At 39.4% G+C, this 25,221-nt stretch overlaps 1 protein-coding gene across 1 annotated transcript; it reads right to left on the bottom strand.

Moving 5' to 3' along the window:
• Positions 1-15,712: 15,712 nt before the first annotated feature.
• On the bottom strand, positions 15,713-25,020 carry UTP18 (UTP18 small subunit processome component). Its single transcript, XM_040530154.1, has 14 exons — positions 24,526-25,020; positions 24,280-24,407; positions 24,100-24,195; positions 23,331-23,410; positions 23,014-23,099; positions 22,257-22,382; positions 21,262-21,436; positions 20,835-20,935; positions 20,089-20,179; positions 19,696-19,819; positions 18,606-18,780; positions 17,843-17,985; positions 16,937-16,993; positions 15,713-16,285 (listed from the first exon to the last, which is right to left on the bottom strand). Exons 1-13 carry the CDS (start codon positions 24,823-24,825, stop codon positions 16,969-16,971), a joined length of 1,650 nt encoding a protein of 549 aa, XP_040386088.1. The 5' UTR covers positions 24,826-25,020; the 3' UTR covers positions 15,713-16,285; positions 16,937-16,968.
• Between the last annotated feature and the right edge of the window lie 201 nt (positions 25,021-25,221).

Genomic DNA, 25,221 nt, shown 5'->3' with positions numbered 1-25,221 from the left:
CTGCAACAGTAACAAATATATAATGATTCATCCATCTATTTTCTACACAAATGAAAAATTGGAGCAATTAATTTTAATTGCAAGATACAAGAAAAGTATTAGTTAAAAGCATGAGAAGGTTGTTCACCTGTTTCTGATCTATTTTTCCATTATCCAAAGGGAAATTGCTACACTTCATTTACAGCTTCTAATTTATATGTGCTGACATCATTAATATACAGAGATTACCTAAGGTCCCTTCAGCCAAAGCCTATGATCTTGAAGTTTGACTCATTCTGCCATGCTGACTTCCAAACTGACATGTAAACTCCAGATCCCAGCCCACAAAACGGGACTTCCCTCAGCCCCTACTTCTAGCCACTACTTAAAACCTAGCAAGGCAAGTCTCCATGATGCAAAGTTAAAAGCTTTGGAAAAAGGATATCATTTACAGAAGGTAATGCTCCTAGAGCACACACAGTCCACACTCCAGTGTCCAACAGGTTGCAAGCTGTCTGCAACTTGCAAGGACAATTCACTTGCTCTGGGGCACTGTTTCTCCCAGTCCCACAGAGCCCCTAGAAGCAGCCTACAGCACTTGCTCTGGCAGCAGCAGCCACCACCTGTATCTGAACACGCTCCTTCCAGAGCTCAGTATGAGACAAGACAAGGAATCACCTGTGCAGGTGCGCTGATGCCATAGGTGCATAAGCCTGAAAAAGCACTGGCAAGTATCACAAGTATGCACAGACCAACTCCGGGATTCTCTCCTAGACGGGTATTTCTTTTGCTGAGTTAGTATCATCCTCTTCCCCTCCTCTCTTCTAAGTACTATTGATTTTTTTAAAGTTGTTTGCAATATTAAAGTGTACTGTGTGTGTAAACAGTACATAAAGAGAACATATAGTTCCATTTCCATGTGTGAAAATATTTCTAGAACTTGAATGTTAGACTGCACTTGTTATCTCAGGCATTAACTACCTCCTATTTACAGTCTCATTTGAAAGGGACAACCCTTAAAAATATTGATTTTAATAAATGCATTTCTGCCTATCTTTAAAGGGCTTACATAAACAAATCAGATCTGCTTTTCATAATTTCATTCAAAACTAAAAGGCTATTGCAAAGACTTTCAGTGGACGTGTTGCTTTGGTAAAGACAGAAAGAACCTACCACTTCTACTAATGAAAGATGCTGCTATTTCTCCTTAAGACTTGTTTTGAAAAAGCAACTAAAAGACATAGCAGTGCTCTGTCCAGTGTTTGAAGGCACTTGTAGTGATAAAATTAATAACATTATTTAGTTGGTTTACTAACTTGAATTTACACTTGCCCTGAAAATGCCAGCATTTTCCCATGTAAGCTGCCCTTTTCAAAGGCTCTATCACTATTAGCTTGTTACAGTCGAGCGATTTCAAAGCCCTAACTTCTTGTTCCTGTCATATTACTATTTTATAATCTTTTAAAGAAAAAGGAAAGAAAGTCTATAAAAGCCTATAAAGTATTATTTACTCAAGAGGCGGTTGGTTTCTTTCAAGCAGTCACTACCTATCTTCCATACAAATAGAAGCATAGGAAAACCTCATACAGTATTTCTGGAAAAGGTAGTGTTTCTGTGAACAATAACCATCTTCAATATCACTTTTCTTATACCTGTAAAGACTTCCATTACTTTTTTTCCCCTCACCCAAACAAGACGGGAGAGCACGTGCCAGTGGCCACACTGTGCATCAGTGCAAGAATATGACATGACACTGAAGCCTGTACACTTAATTTCAGACTTAACCAACTATGACATCGAACAAATAAAACCAACAAATGAAATGAAAAAAGTTGAAAGATATTGATCTCAGTCTTGTGTAATGTGCTACCATGTTTGAAAGAGTGAAGATCACAGGGGATCTTTCCCCATCTGTACAAATACCTGCTTAACACTAACAGCAAGAACAGCAAACAAGGCTTTCCCTAGACAGCATTTTCCCTGTGAGGTTTAGCATGGAGCACAGGGGATATGGACAGCATTTGGAGATAAACTGAAATAAAACCTGCAGGCCAATTCCTTCTGCCCTGTACTGCTATGATATGCACCACCCCTACAGCACACCGTGCTGCAGCTGCTGAGAGATGAAGTTGGAAAGATCAGCTCTTAGACTCTAGCCCAACAGGCAATCCAAACTGATCATTCAGTGATCAACCATTCTGTAACGGGTAGATGAAAAATGATTTATCACTTTAGGTCTGGCTGACATATCACTGCAAGCTTTTGTTTGATCTATGTTAGTTTAATATTACACACTGACATACAAAGTTTTCAAGTTCTGGCCATCCTGAAAGCACAAGCTCAAATATAGAGGATTACAGGGACACAAGAGCAGCCACCCAGCAGATAACCCTTGTTTACACCTGTATGGACAAAGAAAGGAAAGCAGGAACCCAGAGGCACAAAAAGATCCTAAAGGAGGTAGGGGTATGCCTTGTTGACACCTGCCAACCCCGTACAGGCCCCTTCAAAGAGTCTGACAGCTTCAGTCATAACTGCAGAACACTGATATCCACTGATAGAAGTTTCTATCAAAGAAGTCTTACTCTATTAGTAATAATTGAGAGTTAAACACTTGCCAAGTCTGGGGATTTGAACGAGGAACATAGAGTTACTTTATCAAACTAAGTTCCTTATTGAATGAATGGAGATTCATAAGTTCTGCACATTTGGTATCATGCTCTTACAGTTTTATCTTCAAGATGCAGAAAAAGACATGATTGCAACGGGCTAAAGTAGGTTTACTTTCCTGGCGTTGTTCAGAATGGATATCTTGCATGATTGAACAGCGCTTTGTTCAATTCTCAAAGCAATTTACTAGAATTGAGAACAGAATGTTTGGTAGAGCAAGTTGGTCAGTCCTGGATGATTACTTCTTATTCCAAAACAATTACAATAAAGGGAAAATGGGTTATGTTGCTGTAAAAATATGACTCCTTCCAAATAGCAGCAGAGAAACACATGGATACACAATCACAGCCATAGCAGTCAGTACAGAAAATAGAGCAAGTCCATGCTATGCCACGAAAAGCCTAATTTGAAGAAATTGCTTAATGAGTTCTTTTTTAATATTTAAAGTGCTATATAAAGTCAGATATATGCCGCATAGTAATAGGAAATGTGCTTCCCCACCCCCACTTTACATTAGCTCCCACTCCATGTAGGTTAGAAGCAGCTGATGCAACGCCGCACCATGATACAAGCACCGCAAGGGCATTCTTGGGACTGTACCGTCAGTAAATTATTGGATCAAAGAAAATGAAAAGCCATTGCTTCTCACTGCACTTGTTCCATTGCCAGACAAAGGACATCTCCCCACCTCTGCAAATAGGGCTTTGTAAATGAAAAGCTCTGTGTTGTGTTCCCCATACTACTGCACACTATTTACTGTCTGGAACTTGAAATGGGGGAATGAAAGCAGCCTGAATTTTCAGAGGTTTCTGTGCCTGTAAATGAAGCCTATTTGGAAAATTGAGACCTCATCAGCTTCTGTCTGAGGAAGGAGAAAAAGGGATAAATTCATTTCAGTCTGTGATAAGGCTATGGCATAAAGTAAAATCCAATAAAAGTAATTTAACAGAAAACAAAGACACAAGTTAGAACTGTCAAGGTTTTCATTAAGCCACCCAAATAGCCAGCGGAGTTTTAAACTTCACAAAAATATCTTGCTTTCAAAAGTGTACTAAGCCAACACCCTGCATACATGATGGCATTAAGTTACCAACACACCACCACCTAAATCCTGTTCAACATCACAGGTTCTGGTATCACCCAAAGCACACAGGGCCCCGTGTTTCCCTGATACACTTGTCTGGAGAACCCTTATCTGCAAGGAGCACTTGGAACAACTTCGAAAAAGGGAAATTTGCAAAACAAGACCGCAATACTTAAACATTTTTAAGGATTGAAAAGAACATGAGATTTACTCATGTTTAGGTCTGTCTGAATGCTGAAGATGGATTCCAGTGCTCACAGCACTCCCCACGTATTTGCTAACACGAAGTTCCTCCAATGCAAGGTGTTTATGCACAATAGGAGGAATACAAACATCTTGAAGGGATGCCTCGAATTTGCCTCTTTTCACAAAGTTCTTCTGCATACCAGACTTCAACAGAGCTTGCAAAAAATCATCCACACCCATGAGTTCACCTCACTAAAACGCCCCACCTACAAGTGATCAGCCTGGTAACACTTTGGCCCACTGGGCACCAGCAGATCACAAGGCTTCATAAAAACACATTACTTAGTGTTTGCAAAAGTCACTTTACTGAAAGAAAAAGGAAAATATTACAAGTGGCAGCCTGTAAACTCTACATGTTGCCAACTCCCCACATCCCTTCTAGAAATACCGTGCCCAGTCCTGCATTGCCTTACACCTTGTGCCATTCACAGCAATTTCCACAGAAACGTAAAAATGATGGATCACATTCTTTAACCTTCACAATGTACAGATGTAAATGACAACAAAGTACAAGACAAAAGGAGCAAACTGAGAATAAAAGGATATTTTAACATCTGCTGTCCTCTCACGTCTCTGGACAAAGACTGCCAAGCAAGGCAGCTAATTAGCACTAAATCTGGTGATCACTTTTTTGCATGAGTATACCTGTCTACTAAAGGACAAAATGAGATCAAGAGCTTATTTCAAAGACTGGAATGAGCAGCCATCAAGTGGTAATTATTTTCCATTTACCAACAAGAAATTGTCTTGGAGAACCTCTCTCTTGTCCGGGTTTTGAACTATTTACTGTTTTCTCAGCACAGCTAGTCCAGCAATAAACTCACATGCTGGAAGTCCAGAAAAGTCGCAGACCAGGACTTGTAGAGACATTTCTGCTCTACAGTGGTTTTGTCTCAAATAGCTGTATCTATATATAAGCTAATTAGGTGCCATTGAAGTGCTGCTGGTTGAATACTAAAATAAAACATCTGCTTTCACCACCCATTTGTACTGAGGAGCACGTTGTAGTGTCAGGTTATTGTAATGTCAGGTTATCATAGTTTATATGCTAGCCATGTACAAAAACAATTACTTTCAAATGAAGCTGACATCATTTGCCCTCCTGTACTGGAGCTGTTCATCAGATGTCTTACCTCTGCCATGTATCACTTGATTCTCTCTGAATTAATCTGCTGGGTCACGAAACCTGCTCGTTTTAAATTTTTAGAAGATAGCTACATTTTCTTAAACCCTCATCCACATTCTTCAAGTGACTTCAGAGCTTTACACTGGGCTAAACAGCAAACTAGATCAACTTACCACCCCCAGAATGAAAACTGAAACCACAGAAGTGGACTTCTGCAAAAATATAACCTTCAAAACCTTTCAGGGGCAGAAAACATCATTTTGTGCATGCCTAGAGCAAGGGGACTCTGGTCTCTGGCTGGACTTAGAGATTCCATCTTAAAGCACCGTAAAAAAACACAAGCAAAACAAGCTCGGGGCAAAGCCAAGGAGACTCCTCTGTGGAGGGAAGGGAACACATGGCAAAGGAGAAATGGTTTTTACAGGGCAAGTGGATGGGGAGGGGGAAAGCCAGGAGGCCAAACAACCAAAAAGGATGAAACCACCTTCCACACAGCAACCCCTTTAGCCCTCCTTTTCCAACCTTCATCAAGCAATCCCACTAAGGCCTCCCACCCCTTCCTCAACAGATACTGCTCGTGCGACCCCTCGCCTTCCCAGTCTCACTATTATTAAACTAAATTTTGCATGAACTCTGGAAAAATCAGAGACAGCCTTGGTACGTATATATGTGCTTGGGACCACTTTTAGTATTTAAAAAAATTCCAAGCTCTGTGCCATCACTAAAACTGCTGCAATGAGATATTACAGTGGCATGTCTGGGGGAAGACTGCTCAGACTTTTTCCCCTTGCCAGCAGCAGAGCATTAGGTTAGGTTATTAAACATTTGCTTCTTTAAGCAACAGTCCCAGGTTAGGATTAACATCCTGAGCCACAGGAGCTTTTCAAAAGCTATAAATTTCACCTAGGGTGCAGCAACTTGCTCTTTGCCTTTATCCCACCTGTGCTGGTTATATTAAAAAGAAAGAAGGGAGACTGGAAGGCAAAGATGCAGAAAAGAAAAAACAATTTATCACAGTGAGAAGGATTTAGCCTGCAAATGAGTTTTATCAAAAGCAGGAGAGCCAGAACCCCCTTGGAAGGGAAGCCCCGCAGCCCGACATGGAACCCGAGACCAGCACAGCACATGGGATCACAGACATGGCCACAGGGATGGTGTCTGAAAGGAGAGCCCAGCACAGCCCCACAGGTGTTTTGCCTGCATTCACAGGGATCCAAAAACCACACTGGGGAAGAATTTCTGCCACCTGACCTAGAGCTCCTCCTGAGCATTAGGTGGCAAAAATCTCATCTCCTCATCATCAGATGATCCTGGATTCATGCTGCTCTCACAGCAGGCAAGCATCTCTCGTGTCCTATCAGCCTGTACAGGCCTAACCCAGCTGAGCAGTCCTCAAAACTTTTTTTGTCCCCCCTAATCGATGTGTTCATCCAGTTGAGTATTTACCAGAATGAGAATCCTTCTGCCTGAGCAGAGATGGAAAGAAGAAAAAACTACCCTACATCAGAGCTGTGTGTTTGTACGTACTATTAGACAAGAAGAGCATATGAAAAATTTAAATTCTGATTTGAACTTTAAAGAACACCCTGTTCCCTCGGGTAGCAGGGTTCAGCCGAGGAGGTTTATCCACACTGACTGCGGTACATATGGCTCTTCTGAGTAAGCATACCAGAAGGTTTTGTTGTTTTTTTTTTTTTTAAATAAAAGCTTGATTTTCCCCCCCTGAAATTTTCCAAAGACACTCACATGTAAAAATTACGAAGCCTCTTCGCAGACCAAGTACAACTTTTTTTCTTCCCCCACCTGACAAAATGGAGGTTGGAGGTCTTTTTTCAGGCTTACAAATCACCCGTTACTCTCTCAGCTTTAGAGGAACCATGTCAGTAAAAAATACTGCGAAATAGATTACCTAGAATGCACCCAGGTATTAGTGGCAAATCTGTTCAGCAGCTCATTGTTGCCTCTGTAAAAGCCACACCCCAAACAGCCTGCTCCATCCTTAAATAGGCAATAGGCGCTGTAAAGCAACATTAGGCAACCTCGTCACCATAATTCAGGGAAATACACCTAGCAGGGTTAAGAATTACTACACAGCAAGAGCTTGTGGTAGCATTTACACCCATCAAGAGCAGTGAAATGGCTCCATACTAATAAAGCAAACTATATGATAGGCTTTTAGAGAAGGGCATAAGGAATGCATCTCTGCTCCTGCACGCGCTGCTGCAGCATTTCTGCCTCCCCCAACGGCTGCCTGTCTCTCGTGAGCCCTTCCTGATTTTAGAAGCCCCGCAGCTAAGCACACTGCAGGCATGGCAGGGCTTACTCAGTCACATACATACAGTGATATAGTCACATCAGTACGTTAACATTCATTTCTTTGTTCTTTAACTGTTCATTAGTACGCACTCAAAAAAAAAACAAAAACACCTGTTTCATCAGATTATATTGAGGGAAGCCAAGAGGAGCAGAAAGGTGAGAAAGGAGCGCAACTGCTCCCCCTTCTGTAAACTAGCAGCCTGCAGCTCAATGGTGACGGCAGCAGAACCAAAACCAACAACAAGAAACCAGGAATTCGGGAAAATACCAAGAACCAGGTACACAAAAGATGCAATTGCTCATCCTGGCAGGAATTCCCTTCAGCCTGCATCCCCACAGCTTTCCTATTATAAACCTGAGAAGGCAAACATCGCTCAGGAAAGAGGTCCTGTTTCAATCCATCTCTGCACAGGCAACTTCTACAGCCCTACTAAGAATACTGCATTCCAAACAGCTCACCAGATTAGATTAACTAAGCTATCCCTAGAGCTTTCAGGAAAAAAAAAAAAAAAAAAAAAAACTTTAGATTCCCTTGGGAATACCTTTCCCAGAACTCAGCTATCATCAAACTACTGAAACCAAAACTTGAAGAGAAACAGCAGCTCAGGACTGGCTCAAATTCCAGCTCCAAGTTGCTGCAGAGAAACTCATCACCATCACACAAATATACCAATGAGCAAAGCTTCACCCCCCAGGAATTCAGAAAAGTATTATACCATAAGGAAACTCTTACCTTTCTTCCCACACTCAGGCATATCTTGACCCAAACTGAATTCATCCGTAAAAAAGAACCTCTGCTTTGCTTCCACTCAGCTATAGCTGCCTGCACGTGTGTCCCATCACACGCCACTTTAAGACAGGCTTCTCCACTTAACTTGTCAGCTTGGTTTTAACAAGCTCAACCTGTCTTTATCTTCAGACAAATCCATTTACGTAGCCATTTCTAAAATACCTTGGATGGGCATAGTTCTTTGTACTACTAAGAGATGCTTTTTGACCACTGTGATGAAAAATCTGGGGCTATAATTAAAGAAAAAGTCTGAAATGGAAGAATATGTACTTGTTCCTTCTGAATTCTGTGGGAACAAGACACAGCCTCATCATTATGAAAGCTTTTTTACTTTTTGAAAGGACTTTGCGCTTCACTTTGACGGCTTAGACGTGAATGACTGACATTAAGTAGACCTTTAATGTTTAACCCCATGACTGCTCCATCCTGCGAGCGCAGAGAGGAGCGAACACCAGGCCCCCATAACAGCACAGTGCAAGTGCCTCCTGCTGCACCTCCCCAGCTTCAGCCACAGCACAGGTGTCCAGCCTCTCAGAAATGAAGGACTGCTGCAATCTAAGACCATGACCCCATAAACCGTCACCCAACCCAGGAACACCTGACATACCCAGCTGATGTTTTGCTGGGTAAAAACTTCAGAATAAGGCACTTGTACGGCTGATTATGGAAATGCAGAACTCCTTGAAAGATTTCTAAAACTCCCATGAATTCACAAAATTGTTTCCCAGAAAATAAATACATCTCCGTTGTTTAGTGATCTCACTTCTGCTACAACACGTGTGCGAATGTGCACTCTAGCACTTAATGATGCTTATAAATGTTATGATACCGCTCTGTGTGCAGGGACTAGCATTTGATATTTATGAAGTCTTAAGTAATTTTGCCTAATAAAGTTAATGAAGTATAAGTTAGTAGCTGGAGTATATCAATCTCATAATTTTCACTACCACTATACATAAGCACTTAAGATCATTACCATAAAAATTTAATAAACTCATTTTTTGCAAGTTTTCTTCCCTAACCCTTCTTACTAGGCCGATCTCTGAAAGTGGCATGGACACTTAGAAGATGAAATGCATCTGCAGGTGGTATCACCATGTGTTTCACAGAAACATCAGCCCTGGCTATGTCCTTGAGAGCAAAGGATCATTTGCTATCAAAATGCAGGAAAACTATGAGGGGAGAAACCTAATGAAGCAATGACACGCTCATCAGGAACATAATCTAACTGTGAAGTAGCTCCATTAAAAATACTGGCTAACTTTCCATGAACTTAAAACTGTTATGAGTGTTAACAGCAATTACGTGCCTCATATTTTTAGATTAAGAGTGCCAGCTGAGCTGAAGACTTTTTTTTTCCAGGGGACTTAGGTAAGTCTGTCTGAAAAAACAAGGAAGAAGTTCCCAGAGGATAGATCAGGAAGACGGCAAAGCTTGGAAGAAAAAGAGCAGCTTGTGCCACGGAGCTGCGCCCAGTGCCAGGCACTCGGAGGTGCAGAGCTGGGGCGGGGAGGTCCTGTTCTCACAGAGCCCTTCAGCAGATCAGGCTATTTTACTGCTGTTTGAAGTTAGTCAAGTCTTCCAGACTTGGGAAAAACTAGAGACCTGACCCATTCGTTAATTTACCATATTTCACCTTCATCTGTTCTTGGCCATGTTTTGCATAAGCACACAGTTATCTGAGCTGAAAATGCTCCTGAAAACATTGGACTTGCTCCGTGCAACTAAAAAAACGAATTATCTAAGCCAGCTTCAGAGATTCATATCCTTTCAAATCTCAAACACCCACTCATTTATTATCCTATTTGGAAAAATGTTACATGATACTCTGAGATTTTCTCCCTCCAGGAGAAATCAGCATATGGCAAAACCAAGAAAAAAGCATTAAATGCATTCAAGTGAAATTCTGTTCTACTGTTTTAATTGCTCAAAGGTGAAGACATGATTTGCTGGAGGATATATTCAAACAAATTCAGCTGCATTATTTTTTTTTAAGGTACACCCCCCAAAATGCAATTTCCAAAGGTATTTCTTGGTTAGCTTCTTTCTGGGTAGAAGCATCAGTACACTGAATGTAGGGCAGGATTCTGTATGTATTGTTACAAGACAGCTGTTTACAGAGATGCCCTGAGTTTATATCAGCAAAACAGTATCAAGCAATTACTTTAGCAATAAATACAACTGACTGCGTTACTGAACACTTCTTTTAGTTTGTCATTTGCATTTTCTGCAGTGCACCGATGTAACCCATAGAAATCATCATACTGAATCTCCCACATCTGGATTCTTCTAGACATTTTGCTAACTGCTGGGAATTTTTCTGCTGTTCAGTATGTCACTACCCCTAATTATTGGACTTACCCCTAGCATCACGAGTTTGTTTTATTGACAGGAATCCAAACAGCTAATGGTCTCCTTTAAGCCGTGTGTAAAAAACTGACTTCTCAGAGATTTGAGGGGAGGTTTACTGCACATCTCTTAAAGGCTTTAATTAATGTCTCATATCCAGAGTGAAGACAGATGGTCACAAAGTGTTTAGAAAATTAGACAAGTAAAATTTCACTGTGGAAAAGCAGCTCTGGCATTATTAGACATACAGATAGCAAGATATTTATGTAAGTTTATAATAAAGGTAATTATTTTTAGATGGCCCTGACTATAGCCAACTTTATGACATCCCCCCTCCCATTTTCCTGGATTGCATTTTCATCCATATTCAAAAGAGACACAGGAATCTATGAATTTCTGTGCAAGCTTTAATTTTCTGCAACAATCTCAACTTTAGTGACTATCTGCAGAAATCTGCCAAAGCTGACAGGTTAGAAATACTGAAATACAGAAATACATCAGTTCCCACAGAACTAGTATTCTTCACAAAATCTAAACACCATATTCATCAGCAGAGTGACTTTTAAGTATCTGCAGGAGAATAGACTGGAGAATGAAAGGAACACCTTAAGTATCATTTCAAAACTACAAGCCAGTAAAAAAGGGAATAGCAGGTGCACATGCAAAAACAGGCCAAGGTGTAACTTCCAATGAGAAAAGCTAATCCAGTGTTTTAGAAAAAATGACAGGAAATCAAGCAACTAAGCTTAAGATCCCAGTTCAAACTCAGCATATCATTTATTTCACCTCTGTACCTCTCCTCTCCCCTTCCCCCCACAAACCTAATACTACTTACTACACATGATTACATCCCTTAATAAAGCCCTTTTAGATCTTCAAACTGAATGGGCTGCAAGTACAGATGATTACAATCAAGGAAGACACTAACATTTTTCGATAATTTAGCCCTGCTGGGCTTCAAGACACTGTTTTGAATTATATAGCACCTCTACTTTAAGATTACTAAGTGGACAGCGTACCTGCAAGTACAAATTGTTATTATGTTAATCACAACAGGATGAATTTTAAGCAAAACACTGGTTTCTTTTCTGACCGTAATAATCTGCACCTTGCTGCTCTATGCCTGTCACGCCTTTCATTCAAATACCTTGAGGAAAATTAGAAACACAATTCAACTTTACCACAGTGAAGCTACAGCATCTTTTTCAAAAATCTACAAGAAAAAGTAAGATCTATAATCTCCATCCTACACAGGGAAAGCGTATTGTTTATAGTCCTGAATTTGAAAAAAAGGTTTTCATAAGCCTTCAACAACTCACGCTTACTCCAAATTTACATAGGTCTGATTGGGAAGTTTAACTACACGAAGTTTCAAACTTTTCCTTGACTTTATTATAATCGGTGTACTTCTGAATTCCTCAGTATCTTTAGAGAAAGCCACTTGCTATCAGGTCTGATGTGACACATCACTTAAACCATGAATAAGAGTCACAAATCTCAAGAGTCTTCCATTCAACTGGAAACAGCATTTAAACTTTGCTTTTTCTGCAACTGAAACCTGTACCCTCGAGGGATCCCAAGGACAGCCTCTGTTCTCTGTTCCACAACTACATTAAAGTCATTATATCCAATTCAAATAGGTCAAGATAAATTTAGACACAGATAATCAGCATTGTTCTGCCAAACAGCATTCTTTGAGAAAGAAAAAAGGAAAAACACTTTAATTGGAGATTTGCTCCATTTTGACCAGCTATCTGTCCATTCTAAATCTTACAATAATTAATCTTAATTGGTATACATCACTTTATAGCCTCAGCTCAGTATGTGGTATAATACACAGCTGAAATACACCAGCACTAAGTGTAGGTTTGAGAACTGACAGCTGGATTATGTTAACATAGATATAAACATTTTTATAGGCAATAAAGGGCTTTGTTAAATACAAAATTAACTTACACAAATTTGCCTGTTATTCTTGAATCCCATGTGACTGGCATATTTACCCAGACACTTCTTGTGTCTTCTCAATTAAATGTAACCTTGAATTTCCTATTAACAAGGACTTTTCCACTCATTTCCAGACTTTATCTCAGTATAGTGATCTTGAGTTTTCAGGCACATATTGAAATATATATTATGAAAATCAAATCAGGCTACAGTCAGTTCAAAGTGTATAATCAGCTTATAAGATTTCGTTCAGGTTAAGGGAGCTCAAAGTAATTTGACAAGATCTGTAACTTAATGGTTTTAGTCACCAGAAGAAAATACACAGGTGCAGACTGCCTCAGTGAGTGTCCCAGAATGCATTAGACTGTATTCACTGTCATACAAACACAGGACAAATGTCATATTTGAGCACCCAAGAGATATTTTGTTCCAGAAAACCCAATCATTGTTCCATAGTTTCAACAACAGAAAGCCAAACAACAGTAGTAAGTCATTAAGTGCCTAGCACACTGCTGCTCGAAAATGCAATGTAAATACAGAAGAACTGAGTGTCAGAGTAAGTGACAGTGTGGTCTACTGAATGCTAGCTGGATGCCTAGATAGCAGTAACCTGAGCATTTTGTCCAGTACAGGCTTTTACTGCTGACATCCTTCAGAAGAGCTCCATATCCTCCACCAGGACTCACAAATCACAGCCCCCCACCAAAACCAACAACAAAAAAAAAAAGGGCAGGGAGGGGTGTGTGTGTGTGTGTGCATGTTAGGGCGTTACCTGAGACCTTCAAATACTTTGAGAAGCACTGTTAGGTGAGAAACCAGCTTCTTTTCAAGGTGTTCTATGACTGCCACATCTACAGCACTACATCCAGAGAAGATATTATTTGCTCTCCCTAATCAGCCAATAGCTAGAAAAATCAGGTAGTGGTTGAAACCGTTCCACAGGGAAAAGATTTATGGAACTAACTTTCCAACTAATTTTGAGAGAAGCACTCTTGGACCTTGAATTAAGACATGGTGAAAATCATTTCTATCCTTTAAACTTTTGCTAAAACACTTTCACTACAAATCTAGTTCCAAAAACAGATGCAAATGGTAGTTTCAAGACAGGCTTAGTAGTAAACCTAATAATGTTGCAAGTAACCAGTGTTACTCTGGCATCTAGTCAGTCTTTTTTCCTTTCAGATTTCCTTTCTAAGCACCAGACTAATTGTCTTTAGCTTGCAAAATTGGACAAGATCACAGCCTGAAGGGGAAAGGCTGTGGTGATAAATATTTAATGGGCTACATCAATAAAATTTATTTTGCCAAGGAGAATGGAAGAAGAGGAAAAAGCAGAGAAATAATTCATTAAAAGAACTTCAGCTGAGCAATGCCAGTAAAAAAAAAAAGGCCATGCTAGGAAAAAAGGAATTAAACACAAAGGTTTTAAATAGGTCAGAAGCATAAGTACTATTAACGCATAGCAAACTGACAAAGCTGAATTTTTCATTTGAGATGAGTACTGTGATATGTATATCTAAAATGTGGTAATTCATCCACAAATGAACTACAAATGAATTGCAAATAAATATCCTGGACACGTTAGTAACAATGTCAACTTCTTGCAATACTTATCAACATCCAACTTTTTAAACCTGGTCAGTACCTGAAAGAGTCATTACTGAAAACACATTACAAAATGCCACAAGTACATGGAGGTTTTCTTCATTTCTCATTAGGCAAATGTCTCCATTATTCTATGTTGAATGGAGCTGTAAGCTATGTTTTGCAAAAGACAAAATGCAACAGCAAGAACTAAGATATTTAGTGCAAAGGCTAAACTTGTTTGTTCTTCAGCGTTCCTGTTAACTCATTATAAAGCTTAATATTTGCTAACTACATCACAGAATTTGTTTAAAATGTTTAATCTCTCCTTCCTTTCTGGTGCTATTTGGAAGCATTTGCAGTGATATGACAGTATACAGCACCACACCATGCTATATAACACCTTTTCCATTCGCTTTCCTGTCCCATCCAATCTGGGGATCTTGGACTTGTTAACTTAACAAGGCCAGGCATCCCTTAATTCCTAGTTTGAGATCTGTTCAGGGCTTGCTATATGGCTTTGAAACACTAGGTTCAGAATTATTTCTTTATGGAAAGAGAGGAGACACACACTGGAAGAAGAGGGGCAGAGAGTCAAGTAGATTAAGCATACTGAAATACTTCACAGCTATTTAAATGAGATTAGTCAATCTAACTTATTAAAAACCTACCTTTTTAGAAGTCATTGGACCTATCTGAAAAAAGATGTAATAGTTTTGTGGATTAGGTCACGCTATTTAAACCTAGTGGTGAAATACAGAAATTATAAAAAAAAGCTGAGTCATGTTGAGAACCACAATGCTACTCAGGAGCAGGGCTGTCACAGGACAAACTGATACATTGCATAAAGCAATCAAATGTCCAAATAAGTGATTAAGTGCTGCCCTCTAGTGAAGTATCAACCAGTTTCAGCTTCTGGTTTTCTGAAATTCAACAAATTTTTAGTCCCATCTAGATTTTAAACTAGATTTGGTTGTAACAGAAGACTCCTACATCAAGCATCTTAATAAAGCGTGCTTATTTTTCCTCTTCCAAAGATATTTAGGTTTAACACTGCAATAAGTTTAAATACTCTAGTCAGTTTAACACCTTCATAGCATGATCTGCTTTTTCATGATTTGTAAAGAAGCATCACTGATAAAGCTGTGTTAAAAAAACAGTACTTCAGAGAACACTATCCTGTTTTTGAAAACAGTTATGACAAGTACTTAGCAATAAATTCATACCTTTGACAGGTTTCTAGAATTAGCTTTTCCTCATGCTCTGAGTACCTTCTTTGTAATTACACTTTCACTGACTGCTTAATATTGACCTTCACTAACGCTTACTGGAACACCTTGCTCTTGATATTACTGCTCCAAAAGCTCCCTCCTGTGAAATGGACAGATGTCATTAGTCACAATTTATTCTCAAAACAGAGACTTTACTTATGTTGTAGCATACTCCTAGCCAACTTTGTCCTGTATGTATTTTAAAACATGTGGCCAATTCAGGAAAACAATGATCAGAGGCATATCAGAAAGAACCAGCAACAGCAGCTGTAAAGTAATCCTTGCTAGGTGACCCTAATGAGGTCAGGATTTTGCAACTGATTGAAAAATCAAATGAAGTGACACTCAGGGTGATTCAGGATGCTTTACTTTCACAGAAAGGTAAGAATGGAGCCTTCCTGAAGAATTAAAACAACAGTACAACAGTTTGCTTCGTGATATTTGTGAGACGTTAAGCACAAATGATGGTGGCTGGCATTCCTCCTAACCCACAGCTGGCCCATTGCACCAACGGGGTTCTTCAGGTTACTTCTTTGCTCCCCCCGGTCAGCAAAACCGTGTTTCCAGCCACAAAGGGATCTGGCTGGTGGCAAAGCTCAAGCCAAATGCACAAAGCAGAGCTCACACTTCACGTAAAGCCAATACTTGTATTAACAGTGCAATACTTTACATTCTCATAATAACTAAAGACATTAAGCATTTTTTTTAAGACATTAACTTGAGTATCAACCATTAAAATCTATAGTCATTTGCTTATGCAAAAAAAAATGAAAAAGTTGAAATAACATGCCTGGAAACTTATCAGGTACATTTATTAAGTAAAAACATTCAAAAAACCATAAAAGTTATATTATTTTTCAACTTCCATATAAAAAATTTGCTTGATTATGTAGTTCCATTCTTGTAGTTCCAGGTTACAACACCTGCAGAAAGACCAGTACAGATAATTTTGTTAGTATCTTCAGAATATTTAGCCATCACAAAGTTTTATGCAAGCTTAACATGCAGAAGATTAATCTGCCTCCAGTTTGAATAGCCTGAGCTTTCAATCATTATCATGTTTTGGGTCAAATAGCACTACTATGTTACTGACAAGGCTACAGGACATTCTCCTTTCCCAGGAAGAGGTTAAAGTCTACAATAAGATGCCTGCACACAAGCTGTACTTCGAGCTTATTTATGTAACCTAAATTTTCAATTATGCAGGCTTAACATGACTTCACAACAGGACCAAGCTAAGCCAGCCCACAGTTGCTTTTACCACCACTGCCCAGGAGTGTGATTTAAATATATTCAGATTTTCTTTAAATTGCTGTCAACAGGACTGAGCAAGTTTCGTTAAACTACCTACTGCCTTTAAGAGTATTACGAGTATTAGAAAAGCTGAGATTAACAAGACAAGTATAAATCTTGCCCATTAAAGTAGCCCACTGTGTGTACAAATGATCCAAACAATACCATTTCAAATTACACACTAAGAACTTCTTGTTGCCACCTATGAAGTGGTGGAAACAGCAAAACAAAACCAAGATTCCTCAAGAGAATCTTATCAATAGTTCTAGTGCTACTCTTACCTGAGTTACGAGCCCATTTTCTCCTCTATCTTTTAAAAATCTGAATAATGTTTCAGCCTGAAGAAAAAACAAAGTTGAGACAGGTTTAAAACTTCAGTAACCTGTTGAGCAAATGACGTAAGAAATGAGAACTATTCAGTAGCTGAAACATATATGTAGTAAAAGACAGCAATCATCAGCTTAATGGATTTACCTGAAGTGCCATTACAATATGCAGTTCAAATTTAAATAAAGGACAATTACATTACAAGATTTCTCATTTTTACATTCTTCCTTAGGAGGTTTTTTCATAAGTTCTCCCTGTCAGACCTCATAAATCAGATCTCACATTAAAATCAAGTTTATCTTAAGCTACTCAACAGACATCCAGATTGCTTTGAGTATCTGAAAGGACAGAGATTGAACAACCTCTCTGGACAACCTGTGCCAGTGCACCACCACCCCCCCTCCCCCAAAGGATGCTCTTCATCCTGCCTTCACAGCTAGAACAAACCCATGGCAGATGCAGATGGTAGTATGGAAATTCGTATCTTGTTTTAGTCTTCCGAACTATTTTAAAATGGAAAAAAAATGGAAGAACATCCAGTATCTGGCTTTTTCTTTCCATTTTTATTTCATTTTTTAATTTTATTTATTTTTATTTATTTTTATTTTTTATTATTTTATTTTATTTTTATTCTTTTTATTTCAGCAAGAAACAAAAATTTTGACATACATGTCTGCAGCAAAGTATAGTTTATCATCAGAAAACAACTAGGTTTATTCCCCAGAATAGGAAGTCAGCATCATACTCTCTTAAGTAAAAATCAGACCAAGTAGACCAATTTATCATTTACCAGTCATCTGCCCCACCTTACCAAAGGAAAGTGTGCTACCTAGCATTTATCAGCCTAATTTAGTACATACCTATATAATAAAGCTTTGCCTTTGTTGTTTGCTATAGAGAAAAATCCACTTCTAGGAGAAAAGTCCATAGACTGAGTAAGATAAATTTGTTTTCTTCTGAACACTGGGAAGTTTGAGAATACAGTATATGACGGAATGTGTATCTATGAAGAAATACGTAACTCATCAGTTGGGAACAAAAAAAAATCACATTAAAGTAAAAATTTAACGTCTAAATTCAACATTGATTTCAAATGATCAGTTCTATTCCTATCCTACCCCACTCTAGGTAGTGTTCTACTGAAGAAACAAGGTGCAGGGAACACACTAAGAAATCATTTATTGCACCTAATTTATTTTTGAGTAATTACATCTAAAGAGTAAAAATAGGCTTCCAAATCCTCAGATTAATTGAATAGATCTACTGTTGACCAGAATTCTGACAAGGCTGGCAGAATTCTGAATGAGCTAGTACCACACAGTAGGACTGTAACAGTTAACAGATACTGAAAAATCAGATTTGTTGCTAAGTTGTTGTATTTACAGCACTGTAAAAAAAGGCATTTTAAAGAGAGAAAAATAACAGGTGAGTTAGGTGAATTAGACTACATTCAGAACGTGCTTCAAAGAAAAAAACAATTTTCTTAGATGTACAGTGCCTTGTACACACTCTGATCTGCTCTGTCTAGCAAATTCTGCAGTACACGTATCTACTCAGTATCAGTTTTATTACATCAGCAGGAAAATTTTTCCACCAAGATACCATGCAAGAAGCTGAACATACCAATTTGACAGCCTCATCAGCTTCATTGGAAGCCACAGCCAAGATTTCCGTGGTGGGACTGAAGGTCACAGATGTAGCAGATGTAACTAGATTCATTATGGCTTTAACTGGTTTAGGATTATTTTCTTTGAGACAGACATCAGTAGTATATAAGTTTACAACTCCAGAAACTGAACTAAAAAGAGAAATTAACAGACTATATCAAGAAATAGCATCTACAGTACATATTCATTTGTTATCCATAGCCAACGTTCAACTTAAGAAGATCAGTTTGTAATATTTTGTTTGAAGCTTGCAGTTTGCTTTAAAGTTTGCAACAGTATTTAGTGGAGGGTTGCAAGGGGCAGGTGGGGTATCTGAGACACTTAACTGGAGATACTTCATTAACTGGTCTGTTATATGAATTCAAAGCAGTGACAGCTTACTATCAAAGATTCAGAAATCATTTAGAGTTCTTTTGTGTTTGCTTTTATACAAAATACAACAACTAAAAACACCCTCTGTGCAGAGCAACTCTACTTAAAAATCCTCTTCTGCAGTGGGCTAAGAAAACGCATGCTGTACTTGAATATTTTGCAGTCTCATTGTAACGAAGTGATACCACTAGCTGAAGTTGCATCTCAGCAAGCTTATTTCAGAAACACTTTCAAGCAGCATTAAGGCTCTGTTGGTGCAGCTGAGTTAAGACATTTTTTAAAGTGATAACATGTTCTCTTACAGCAACCAAATCAGAAGTATAAGAGTAAACTAGAAAAAAAGGTGAAAGAAACGGGGCACCAAACTGACATCTGTACTACATGTTATGCAATTTCACTCAGTATTATTTTAAAATTAACTGCTAGACCTATTGCAAGGCAATAGTAATACATTAAGAGTGATACCAGTATTCAGTGTGTATGGTATTTTATATATACATGGAACAAAAAAAATGATTATCATAGAAAAGGCAATGGTTCATCCATTCACCTCTACTGGAGCTTCATTAAAAGTGAACTTTTTCTGTATTCCTGCACTCCTACTAGCCCCAAATAAACTTACTGAAGAGCTTCGAAATGAGATAGAAAGAAACTGAAACATCCACGTTACTCACCCACATGCCACATATTGGTTATTTTTTGAAACAGCAATACACTTTCCTTCCAAAGAACCTTCATCTTCAAATTTGTGTAGACACTTTCTGCTTCTTACATCCCAAATGAAAACTTCACCTTCCTCTGCAGAATGAAATCGAAGATTATAGAAGCCATGTATACAGAAGACACATTCATTTGTCTGTCTTGATAAAATAAATTTCAGAAAAAGACAGCTGTTAACTCATTTACAAGTATCAAATATAGGATTTCTTTAATCTAAGAATATACTAAAGCAGTTCATTTTTTACATGATTGATCACTTAATTTGCCAATTAACTTGGCAAAACAGTTGATTTACAAAGAATAATATAAATGGAATTACAATCAGTGCTATTAGGGAGAACACTTACTTGAATAGCTATATATTTTACTGCTGTCTGAAGTGAAAGCAGAGGCAGTGGATCTTCCATTTACCTTCATAGTGCTGATCAGTTCCTTTGTCTGTAGGATGAAATTAACAGTGGTGACTATGAATCTGGCATTTCAACACTTGTTTTTGCTCCCTCACAGAGGGATCTTACTACATAAAGGAAATGAGCTTTATTTTATAAAGGTATTTTTCCTAGTTATTTCCAAGTTGCTATCATATAGCAATTTCCAGGTGCTATGATATGGCATTTTAAAATATAACTGAAAAAAGTTCTAGATTCATTATGAATCACAGTAGACAGAATAATTCATGACAAAGGTACACCAACACATGCTAGTGCTATTCCAAAAAAAAAAAACAAGTCCTATTATCATCCACCCTCAGATTCCTGTTTCCATACTGAGGCCATTAATTTTGTTAGCAGTGTTCGTGCAATTAGATGAAACACATCATCGACATATAATTTTCTTTTTAATAGAACAGCAACAAAAAAATCCATGATACTCTGGATTTAACTACATCACCAGTCCCAAAGACAACTTCACTGAGAAAATTCTAAACATCCCCAAATCATTTTCTAATGCTACAGGTAGTTAATAGCTCACTCACAAAGGCTGTCATAGTACATCATACCTGTTTCAACTAAAAAGCTAGATTGCAAGCAGACTTAAAAGGAAAAGGGTACCAAGAAACTGAAGTTACATGCATTATGGAAATAAAAACCACCTTCATTGACAGCAAGTGAAGATAACCCGAAGTTCCAGTTAGAAGCATAAATGATCCATCTGGAGAGACTTCAAAGTTTTTGACAAATTTGTCCTCCATGCCTTTAAAAAGAGAATTAGATCATCATGCTGGCACAATTTATTCTTTCTCCTTAACTTTCACACCTACAACGAATAGGAGCAAGACCTGATTGTACTTGAGCTTTTTGGTTCTGTAATATACTGTCCCCATAAATAACATTACTAGTTAGATATCACACAAACCTAGGGCTATATCCTTGACAAACTAAAGCTAAACATACTCTAATAAGTATCGCTACCTCCAACAATTCGCTACACTTCCTTTTAAAGCAAATTCATATGCCATCTAAATGGCAGTTATGTCTATTTAACAATACTGAAAACTCTTAAAGGACTAACAAACATACCTCTTACTTGATGTACAGGAATAATGCTTCCACCCATCATGTCGTACACGTAAAACATTTTATGATGAGTACCAGTGGCTATAACTTGTTCTCCATCAGCACTGAAACGAGCTTTATAGATCGGAAAACTCTCTAAATAGATGCTCTGTATTTTTGGATTCCTTATACCATCAACCTTCAATAAAAACATCATCACATTAAGGAACATACCAAATAATTCTACAGAGTAAATTCTTATTGACTCACCAGTATAAAAGAAAGTAAAAATACACCAGTTGGAAATGAGTCTCTCCCTTTCTTCCAAATTTACAAATAGCCCACGTCTCACCCCTCACCCTATACACTAGGCACTCCCAGCCTTCCTGGATTACTTCTTAGCCTTCCTGCCTAGCCCATGCTTTGTTCAAACTGTAATTTCTAACACGCTTTTCCAAATGGAAATGTTTGCTTTGCATTTTCCTCTCCTGCAGACTTGTGGAAGTCAAATTCAACTTGTGTCTTTGACCACTTCCCTGATGCTGGGCCACCCAGAAAGTTCCTAACAGTTATGATTTTTAGTGTTCAGAGGAGCAAGACAGGAGTGTCCCAGGACTTCCTTCTGCAGTACAGCATCTCCATCCCCAAAATAATTTCTCAGCAATATTACAATTGTAAACGTAAGTGGATTGCTCCTCACTACAGGTTTTACAAACAACTTAAAAAACAAACACCACAACCTCACCAGCCCTTGTTACTCATCAACTAAAAAGCCTCATAGAACTAATTTACTTATACTCTGCAAATAGTTGGTATGAAGTCACTGATTGAAATCTTCCACTGAAATCTTCCCAAAAAATCCAATTCCATTCTAATCACAGACATTACAACCACTCTGTGCATGCCACCGTAGGAAGAATGAAAAGCAAGTTTATCATCCCAAGCTATTTCAGGTACATTCAACAAAAGAGTATTCAGTACTAGTGGCTATCTACATCATGTAAATTGAATTTCTTCACCTGAAAGAGTGACACAGATCGATCACGTCCAGCAGTCATAACAACTTGAGCAGACGGATGGAACTGCACAGTTGACAGTTTTCCATCAGCAAGACGTTCCTGATTAGCAGGCAAGCAGCTCTTCATCTAGGAAACAGATCAAACAGTTTGAAAAAACAACTAAGTTTATGCATTTATTTATGCTGATGAACAGTCAACTTATTTATTCTTTGTTCTACAAGAGATCTCAAACCCTATGCTGACATTAGGCAACAGATACAAGCAGAACTCACACACACAGTAAGCTTGGCAAGCTGTTTCCACATGGCAGATATAATAAAAAGCTAGTTGGACTACTAGTTGTAGTAGAAAGCCTATGTAAAACTCTTCATTCTCACTACCTGAAATAATTGCAAATGAGATGACATAAGAAAGAAAATGATTGTAAATGAAATTATGTAAGAAAATCTTAAGGCTCACTTTTCAAAAACCACTTCAATAACCTCAAAGTTATGGGAGATTTCCATCCTTCCCACACAGATTGAAATCCCACTACCAGATGTTATTTAAGAATACATAAAGTAATCCCTGCAGCAAACAATACACCTCAATTTGTTTCATGCTTTCATAAGGTGACCTATCAAGTTGTGTAAATACTGAAACATTACAATTACAGAAACAAACAAGAAACTCATGCAATCACTGCCCAAAGAGCAAAAAAGCAAAGCGTGTATATTTTGCACCTCAGACTAAGGTGCACAACCAGGCTTGCCTTTACCTCCAAAATACCTCTTGGCAGGGATTCCGAGGTTGATATGAAATTACCAGTTCTGCATAGCAGATCATCATCATCATCACTGCCACCTAATTAAAACAAAGCATATTGAAAAGGTTAATTCACCAAACACTCACAGATCACAATCTATAAATTCCTTACTGAAACAATAAAACAAATCAAAGCATGCTAAAGGAAACAAAGCTGATTAAGCCAGCATATCAACACATCACAGAAATCGATCAAACATCAATCATTTTTTAAGCAGCTGAATAGGAAAGCACAGAAAGGCATGTTAGGGTTGTAATGGGTTTCTTTACTATCACTTGTAGTCGTCTTGGATTTCTTCCTGTTTTCTCTGTCAGCCCAGGCAGGAACTCCTCCCATAGCTCGCTGAAATCTAGCAAGATAATGGTGAGGGGAGAGAAGGAAGAAATCTTTTAACACAATTATTTCTTTCTACACATTAGATACGTGTATGTCTTGCAACACACAGTTAAAAATTTGCAAGATTACTTTCACTTAAAATGCTATGCAAAGCTCACCTCAAATTTCATTCAGCTTCCTTTATTCGTGTAACTAATATAATAAAATAACATAATAAAATAGCTTCCTTTATTAGTGCTAACTCATAGAATGTGATTGTAAAGCAAAATTGATACCAATCATTAAGGCACTGTTCTTCAGAGTGATGCACGCTTCAGCTGAAGCCCATCTGTATTTCTACATCATTATGCTATTGCTATTCTTTCTTATATTCCTTACTAAATTCAGGTATTTTGTCACCCTAATTAAAACACAACAAGTCTCTACAAATAGCTTTCGGTATAATTTATTAGAAGAACTAATTTATCTCTACAAAAACAAGCATTAAACAACGAAGAAAAACCCAATTCACATTTTATTTACTACTACTCTCAGTATTATTTTTGGATATAAAAATACCAGAAGCACCATAAGAAGCACTAGCTCTAAACAACTCACATTAACACAATAACATTTCCATGGAGAGCAGTCCACAACGGGACTTAGAAAACCACACACTCTTAATTTAATAAAGCTTGCCAGAGAAGTATTAATGATACTCACTGCTCTTCAAGTCTTATTTTCAGCTTTTTCTTGGTAAGAATTTTCTCAGCATCACTTTTCATCAAATCTCTCCTGTACCTGTGTGTCATATCAACCCTAGGGAACAAAAACACACAAAACACGAAGATCATTCCCACTGAAGCCCCTTATAGCCACTCCTACCCGCGAGCTTGAACTTACTTTTCCTCAGCTTCATCATCCTCATCCACCCAGGCCGGCGCTTTAGACACGAAAGTGCTTTTCGCTTCATTCTCTACCTCCGAATCGCTGGAGTCTCTGAGAAGGCTTCCTCCCTCTGTAGCAGCGTGCTGGAAACAACCAAGCGGGCCCTTTTAGCCCAGCCGCGGGGCGACGACCGCCCCTCGGGGGGGACCCGCAGACAGAAAGGTGCCGCCACCGCAGCTCCCGCCCGCCCCCCGGCCCTACCTGCCGCGGGCCGGCCAGGCGCTGCAGCAGCTCGCCCTCCTCGGCGGCGAGACAGTCCCCGAAGAGCAGCTCCTCCAGCTCCCGCTCCGCGCCCGTGGCTCCGGACAGGGCCCGCAGATGCCGGCCGCGCCGCGCCGCCTCCTCCTCCTCCGCGCGCCGCCAGAGCTGCTTCGCCATCTTCTTCTTCTTCTTCTTCTTTTTACCGCTGCCGACTTGCGTCTTCCCCACCGACAGCTTCAGCGGCCCCGCCCGCCGCGGCCCGGCCTCCCCCCCGCGGGCCGCCCCCGGCCCCGGCCGCATCGCTCCTCACGGGGCCGCCGCGCGCACCGACCGGAAGCGGAAGCCCTGCTGGCTGCTCGCGTACGGACCGCCCACGTGACCGCCCCACCTCCTCTCCCGATAGGCCCCCGCCGCTGCACCTCCCTCTCCCCTCGCTCGGCCCACGTGAGTCCGGCTGCAAGGCGTGGTCACGTGGCCTTCTTTCTTTGCCTCCCTTTCGCCCCGCCTGCCCCGCGTCCCACGTGACTCAGAGGCGGTCGGGCCGCACCACTGCGTGCGCGGGGAAGTGCTGCACCCCGGGGCTTGACAACGAGCAGCTTTCCTCCTCAGCTCAGCAGCGATCCCGCATTCCCCACCACCCGTCATAAAACTAAAGCAGTCCCAGTCTGGGCTGCTCCTCCCTTTCATCTCTTTCTC

This window comes from Cygnus olor, chromosome 18 (genome assembly GCF_009769625.2).
Source record: "Cygnus olor isolate bCygOlo1 chromosome 18, bCygOlo1.pri.v2, whole genome shotgun sequence".
Lineage (NCBI taxonomy): Eukaryota > Metazoa > Chordata > Aves > Anseriformes > Anatidae > Cygnus > Cygnus olor.
This window is presented reverse-complemented; position numbering and strand designations above follow the sequence as displayed.